At 56.1% G+C, this 7,998-nt stretch overlaps 1 protein-coding gene across 1 annotated transcript in view; it reads left to right on the top strand.

The window, feature by feature from the left end:
- The window catches only part of serinc5 (serine incorporator 5), a 20,729-nt gene that overhangs the window by 4,582 nt on the left and 8,149 nt on the right, over window positions 1-7,998 (top strand). The window contains exons 2-5 of the mRNA XM_084468545.1: window positions 2,297-2,464; window positions 6,550-6,728; window positions 7,440-7,534; window positions 7,662-7,755. Coding sequence (XP_084324671.1) covers window positions 2,297-2,464; window positions 6,550-6,728; window positions 7,440-7,534; window positions 7,662-7,755 — 536 coding nt within the window. The remainder of the gene's footprint in view (window positions 1-2,296; window positions 2,465-6,549; window positions 6,729-7,439; window positions 7,535-7,661; window positions 7,756-7,998) is intronic.

Here is a 7,998-nt window from a genome sequence, read left to right as displayed (position 1 = left end):
TCCTGATCGACAATACAAGTTGTAGGCCTACGAAGGCCTAAACATTACAACGAGTGGAACATTCTCGATGTTAGCCTATTTATTTATTACAATCGAGAACCGCCACACAACGGGGATCTTCCTGGAGGCTCGCGGTGGGTGGTGACGATTCGTTGAATGGGGGCAGGGGAAAGGCGGAGAGATGATGGAGGAGAGGGAGAGAGTGCGGAAGGGCTTAGGATTCAGCCATGTGCACCGTCTCCCCCCCCCCCCCGCCGCCGCCACGGGTCGGCCACATACCGCAGATAACTGGCATGTGAAGCGTGACGCAGAATTCATCAGAGCATGTCTCACACTGGCTTTACTGTAATCATCACACGAGGCCCCTATTAAAGGGCCCGGCTCACGGCCCCGTGCAGCCGTTACGCAGAGATTGGCAGCACCACGCTTGTTTTTATTTTGCTTCCATACGCGAGAACTGAAATGTAAAAAGCGCTGTTACGCTGTTACGCTGTTACTATCTGAGGTCACGCTCTCGATCCTGGGGTTTCCGTGTACAATTTCTAACGTACAAACGCGGGATCACACTGGCCAGAGGTACACACGGAGAGAGGTACAAAATGCGACAAAACCGTACATGTTAACCCATGTTAAAGATCCACGGTAACACGTGTTGACCGTGGATCTCCGTTTTATCCGTCTATGCAGACTTCTACAATCTGACCTTAACACTTATAGCCAGAAAAAGCTATCCGCACGCCGCGGGGCACTTTTCTTTTTTTCACTTACGAGGACAGAATGTCCTATTCTGCAAATTCAAACCATGGCCGTAAACGTACTGTGTTGGGGGTCTCCTCTGTTACAGCAGTGGGAGTCACCTCTCTCCCTCTCCGTCTCCCCTCCCTTCATCAGTGGGTGTCACCTCTCTCCCTCTCCGTCTCCCCTCCCTCGACCAGTGGGAGTCACCCCTCTCCCCCTCTCTCCTCTCTACAGGAGAAGGAGTCACCCCTCTCCCTCTCCCTCTCCCCTCTCTACAGGAGACAGTCACCTCTCTCCCTCTCCCTCTCCCCTCCCTTCATCAGTGGGTGTCACCTCTCTCCCTCTCCGTCCCCCCTCCCTCGACCAGTGGGAGTCACCTCTCCCCCTCTCTCCTCTCTACAGGAGAAGGAGTCACCTCTCTCCCTCTCCGTCTCCCCTCCCTTCAGCAGTAGGAGTCACCTCTCCCCTCTCTACAGGAGAGGGAGTCACCCCTCTCCCTCTCCCTCTCCCCTCTCTACAGCAGAGGGAGTCACCCCTCTCCCTCTCCCCTCTCTACAGGAGAGGGAGTCACCCCTCTCCCTCTCCCTCTCCCCTCTCTACAGGAGAGGGAGTCACCTCTCTCCCTCTCCGTCTCCCCTCCCTTCATCAGTAGGAGTCACCTCTGTACCTCTCCCCTCCCTGGACCAGTGGGGGAGTCACCCCTCTCCCTCTCTGTGCTGTGCAGGCTGCTCTCCCTGCTGGGCGCTTTGGGTCAGGCAGGGAGGGGTGGCCGTGGAGAGAGGGACACTACGCTGTGTGTAATTATCCAGCCTCTGCCTTCTGAAATAGAACACAAGGCCTGTCTTTATGAGGCCCGGGCTTTTTATATGAGGGCCCATCATAGGGGGGAAAAAACCGAGGTGTGTGTGTGTGTGTGTGTGTGTGTGAGCAGAGAGCATCCACTGTTCCCCTAGTGGAGTTGGATGAGTGGGAAGCTGTCGTTCCTTTGGATATATTCTTTGAATGAGTGAAGAGACGTGGGCGGACATTTGGATCATTGTGTTGCCGTCTCTTTGGTTCAGAGTTGCTGTAGTTCTCGGAGACCTTATTTAGTTTTTCAATTCCCCTTCATGTGGTCCTCTGTATCAGCGGTTCTCCACTGGTGCAGCCTCAGGACCTACACGTGTGAAGGTTCATTAAGTCGCCGCCCAAACAAATAGTGCCGTTAGTTATCCCAACAACGCTTTCATGTTCTTTTGAATACACCGAGCGAGGCCAATAGGCTGCAAGAACCGCAGCTGGCAGCGACCCACCCGTTGAGAAGCGCTCTGCTGTATTGTACTGTTGTGTCTTTTTATTTCATTTTGTGTCTCCGCGTATAGTGACGGAGCGAATAGGGACCACTTTAATGTAAAACACAACAACACAACATCCTGAACCCTGGTCCCATTGCTGGCGTCGTGGCACTCACTTGGCGATGGCGTTGTTTGTTTAAAAGATGGCCGTGTGACCGACTGGTGTGAAAGCTGACCTATCCGCACGTGTTGTTTTTGTTGTCGTTGTCGTTTGTCACCGTCAGCTGGCCTGCTGCTGCGGCTCGGCGGCGTGCTCCTGCTGCTGCAACTGCTGCCCCAAGATCAAGCAGTCCACGTCCACGCGCGTCATGTACGCCCTGTACTTCCTGATGGTCACCGTGGTGTGCGCCGTCATGATGTCTCCCACCGTGGAGCAGGAGCTGCACGACAAGGTGAGAGTTTACGCACAGGCGCGCGCGCACACACACACGCATGCATGCATGCACACGTGCACACGCACACACCATATATGGGTGCATAGCATTTGCATACGTAAATGTGACACACACCATGCATGGGTACATAGCAAATACACACGCAGACACACACACACACACACATCATATTCTGAGGCCACAGAGCAATTTGTACAGGGTCCACTCCACGACGACTCGTTCAGACTCGTTACAAGCTACATTTTCGCCGTGAACCAAAATAACAATCTGTCAATGGGGCCGAGTGGAAGCTAAGGTCAGGAGCGTCGGCACGCAGACAACGCTGTAGCAGGCCCGTGGACCCCCCCCCCCCCCCCCGCTGGGGTCAGGTAGGGAAAGAGCTCTCAGTTTACAATGGATCAGGTTCCACCCCATGGGAAATGTGGACGGGAAGGAAGGAGGCGATTAACATACAAATAGACAGACGGAGAAACGCACGCGCACACACACACACACACACACAAAATGGTGGTTAATTACGAGCAATAAATGCCGATAAAGGAAAATAAAAAAAACATTTGGTTTCCTGCCTTAGCAGACTCGAGACTTAATTACAACCGACCTCAACCATCATCTCTCAAGGATACGAGCCGTGGGTTACTGTAAAGTAACCCCTCCTCGGTGAACTGGGTGAGGCCCCCGCTGTAATTATGTGGTCACGACTATAAGATCCCGTCGTCTGGGTTACCAGCCGTCCAGTGTAATGGGATGTAGAGTTCCCGGTGGCGTTGTTGTATCCCTGCGTTAGTTCTAGTTGTGTTGTTATCACACACTGCGATGGCGCTTGTGTACGCGTGCTGCGTACGATAGCGGTAGTGTATCTTATACACGCTACTATTGCCGTGGGTCTTTGTTGGGGGGGAATCGGTGGTAACCTAACCCACTGTAGCCCCCGATAGCGTGGTCCGTCAGCCTGTCTGTCTGGTGTCTGGCTGTTTCTCTAATTTACCGACCCCCCCTACTATAACCTCACCCCCCCCCGCCGACTCACGTCATGTTAGTGACCACATCAGCCCCCTAACATAACCTCACCCCCGCCTCACGTCATGTTAGTGACCACATCAGCCCCCTAACATAACCTCACCCCCGCCTCACGTCATGTTAGTGACCACATCAGCCCCCTAACATAACCTCACCCCCGCCTCACGTCATGTTAGTGACCACATCAGCCCCCTAACATAACCTCACCCCCGCCTCACGTCATGTTAGTGACCACATCAGCCCCCTAACATAACCTCACCCCCCCCCCCCGCCTCACGTCATGTTAGTGACCACATCAGCCTCCTAACATAACCTCACCCCCCCTGCCTCACGTCATGTTAGTGACCAGACTGTTTTAAAACCCTGGGTTTAATTCTCGAGTGCCTCTCTCTTAATGTGCACACTGATGTCAATCAAAGCACACAATGGGGGGGGGGGGGGGGGGGGGGGCGGTGGGTCTGCTCTGAGACTCTAGATGAAGTGATCTGAACTGGAACACGTGTCATCCGTTTGCCGTTTAAGCCCCTCCGGGAATTAAGTGTTGCGGTGGTCCTCGTGTCGTTATCTAGATATTTCTGGACAGTGTGAATCTATATTTAAGCACAGAATAAATAATTCAGTTTTTCTTGAAGCCACGTCTGGAGGAGCAGACAGCTCGACTCGTGAACAGGCTTTTGAGATGACACGGTGGTGGTGTGTGGGAGGGGCCCGTGGCTCTCTACAGCGTCGGCCCCTGGTGTCTTGCGTCTGACCCCCTCTCCCCCCCCTCCCCCCCCCCCCCCCCCCCCTAGTCTCTTTTGATCCTCCCAGCCTATTGTGCTGTTGGGGTTGTAACGTGATGCGTGCTATCCTGCGGCAGTTTTTGTTTTCGGAGCTTTGAGGGGGATTCCACTTGAAAGTCCCCCATCCCCCCCCCCCCAGCAGGGGGGCCGGACTGCTGTAGTGTCAGGGGGGGGGGGGGGGCTGTGCTAACAGACATGTCTTCCCATTGGGCGCCGGGCGCCGGGCGAGTCACCCTGCTGTTGTCATGGTGTTTGACACGACGATCGCCGTCTTGCTTTTTTTTTTTTTCTTTTTGATTAATTTTTTTTTCACTCATTTCTTTATTCACTAACACAAACAGCCCGTGTTGCGGATGCGTCCAGAATATCGTTCCCCGTCGTTCCCCCATCTGCTCCGTTTTGCCCGGAGCCACCCCCCCCCCCCCCCCCCCATGATGGAGCTAGCCTTTTCCGCCCCAGCCTCTACAACCCAGCCTCTACAACCACCTTAGGAAGAACTCATACAGGCATACCGGCTGCGGGCCGCGTTACCACGGCGATGAAGCAACTGGCTCTCTCTCTCTCTCTCCGCAGGGATATTTCCTTTCCCCCCCCCCCCCCACCACCACCACCCCCCCACCACCCCCCACCCCTCATCAATCTCCTTTCAGCCGTTCTCCACGATCGCTCCGTCTCTCCGCCAGCGTCGTCTACAGCGGGGAGGAGAGAGAGAGAACTCCGTATGAGAGAGAGATCCCGGGTTCAAAAAGAGACCCGGGCAATACACAGATACACAGAATGGCCTTTGATAGCCCCCCGCGCAAACACACCCCTGCTGAGTGTGTACACGCACGCGGGAACACACGCACACACGCACACGTGCACGCACACACACACGCACGTGTACGCACACACACGCACACACAGTGTCGGTAACAGAGCGAGCACAGTGGGAAGTCGGGGTCTGAAAGAGCAGCCATTGTGTTCCCGCCGTAGATTTACAGCAGGCTGACACGGCCTAACCCCCCCCCCGCCCCTCGTGCCCCGCTACCAGCCCAGCACCATGGACATGTTAATGTCGTCCCCCCCCCCCCCCGAGAGACAACGCACCCACCGGCCTGCCTCTAGCTCTGCTCCCCCTCCCTCCCTCACCCCCCTCCCCCCCTCCCTCCCACCCCCCCCCCCCCCCCACAGCCAGCCGGCCCATCGTCTCTCCGCCAAACACACACACACACACGTCCAGAGATGTCTTCATGGCTTGCTTGTGTTGGCCCAGCGTTCTGCCGTCTGACGGTGGAAAAAAAGTGAACGTCGGGCAAAATCGACGTGTCCGTTTCTTGCTTGGCGCTCCTGGGCTCGTCTGTCGGAGCGCTCTCTCTCTCTCTCTCGTTCCTCACTCCCCATTCTGCTTTCCATCTCATTTTTCCTACCGGCTTTTCCTCCCCCCCCCACCACCACCCACCCACCCACCACCCCCTGCCGCCAGCGGCGGCGGCGGCCCTCTGCTGGTGGAACGGCAGAGGTGCGTCAAACGGCCCCCAGCCAGCTGCAGCCCTCCCGCGGCCCCCCCCCCCCCCCCCGGCGTCCTCGGTTGTTTACAGACGCCCTCGATGCTCTCCGAGTGACGCCGGGTCACAGAGGCCCCCACAGGGGCCCCTCCGGCTGTCCTGACCGGGCCCTCCGTGAACCTGCGTCCCCCGCCCCCCCACCTGGCCTTCACGCCCCGGACTCTGATCCTGGCTGGGCTCCTCTTTACCTCCATTCTGCTCCCTTTCGTTCCCTTTCTAGTAAACTCTACCCCCCCCGACCCCCCTGCCCCCCCCCGCCCTCATCTCTTTTTCTTTCCCCCTCACTCTGACTCTGTGAAAGGAAGTCGGCTAATTTATTCAACCCACGCTTTCTGTCCCGTATACGTGCACGCACACACGCACACGCACACACACACACACACACTGGTAAGCACGCATACCAGCTGAGAGAACGGGTGATGAAAGAGGGGCTCCGTGTCGCTGGCGGTTGCCTCTCCTGCTCCTTTGGGGGGGGGCGTGATGCTCCGCATTAACCCCCCCCCACACACACACACACACCCCCCCCCCCCCCCCCGTCTCAGCAAGGACGGGAACAGACGTGCTCCCGCCTTCTTCAACAGGTCAACTCATTATCGTATTGTGTGTGTGTGTGTGTGTGTGTGTGTGTGTGTGTGTGTGTGTGTGTGTGTGTGTGTGTGTGTGTGTGTGTGTGTGTGTGTGTGTGTGTGTGTGTGTGTGTGTGTGTGTGTGTGTGTGTGTGCGTGTGTGCCAGGTGCCCTTCTACAGTGACCTGTGTAAGAAGCTGGGCGCGGGGGCAAGCTGCAAGATGCTGGTGGGCTACTCGGCCGTGTACAAGGTGTGCTTCGGCATGGCCTGCTTCTTCTTCCTCTTCTTCCTGCTCACGCTGAGGCTCAACAACAGCCTGGGCTGCAGGGCCGCCATCCACAACGGGTAGGTACCCGGGCTCCGGCTGCACAGCTGTACAACGACAAGCAATGTCATGACAACGATAAACAACGATAAACAATACAAATAAATTTAGTTGCAGATTGTGATGGCCCTCAGTTCCTCTCTGTGTGTGTGTGTGTGTGTGTGTGTGTGTGTGTGTGTGTGTGTGTGTGTGTGTGTGTGTGTGTGTGTGTGTGTGTGTGTGTGTGTGTGTGTGTGTGTGTGTGTGTGTCGGGGGGGAGGTCCTGTTACGTATTTCTCCACGGCCCGTCACTGTGGTCTTTGCGGGCTAGCCCCTGTGGACGGTCTATGTAAATAAACACTGGGGGCCAAAGTCGAGTCAAGTGCGCGGTTTTGAATGTAGAACAATAAATCCACCGTACCGTTCGAAGCAGTGCCGGAGTCAGAACGGAGGGGAGGGGGGGGGGCAGTCCTTCTTGAAGTCTATACTTGGATTAAATGTGAGGCTTTCTTATGACGGCTTACGATGCAGAATCTGTGTTATGATCGGAGGGCAAACGGGGAACCAGGGTTCTCTAAACACTGACCATGAAGACCACATTAAATCCATCCAACGCTGACTTGTCCGACAGACCAGCGAGGCTCACGGCACCACTCAACAATCGCGTCCTTTTGTCCGGGGCGGCCAGTCTGAATGTTTTTGCCTTGCTCCACACGCGCCCTCTCCATAATATCCATGTTCATAAATTGCAGGTTCTGGTTACCTAAGTTTGTTTTGCTGGTAGCATGCTGCGTTGGGGGCTTCTTCATCCCAGAAGAGGGAGGCTTCGAGATGACGTTTCTGAAAGGTAGGCCCACCCCCGCCGCCGCCCCCCCCCCACCCCGGCCTGATGCAACGCTGCCGTGGTTTGTTTCACGTGAATATTTTCTCCGCCCTGTCTCTGAACTGTCCTCCCTCCCATCGGCTGATTGCAGTGTGGCGGTACATCGGCGCGGTGGGCGGCTTCATCTTCCTGCTCATCCAGCTCATGCTGCTGGTGGAGTTTGCCCACAGGTGGAACACAAACTGGTGAGAACCGTTCTCTCTCTCTCTCTCTCTCTCTCTCTCTCTCTCTCTCTCTCTCTCTCACTGCTCCCTCACTCGCTCGTTTTGATCGCCCTCACCCTGACTGCTCCCTGACCCACTGGCTGTCGCCCTGCGTGGTCTGACTCCGCCCGTCGGTGTGTGCATGAACGGGTGAATGTCAGGCAATCATTTTGTGACGCGCTTTGAGCAGCTGCTGGTTAGAAAAGCGCTGCTTCAATGCAGTTC

This window comes from Micromesistius poutassou (assembly GCF_964030765.1).
Source record: "Micromesistius poutassou genome assembly, chromosome: 5".
Classification (NCBI taxonomy): domain Eukaryota; kingdom Metazoa; phylum Chordata; class Actinopteri; order Gadiformes; family Gadidae; genus Micromesistius; species Micromesistius poutassou.
Note: the sequence above shows the minus strand (reverse complement) of the source record. Positions and strands in the feature narration are given on the sequence as shown.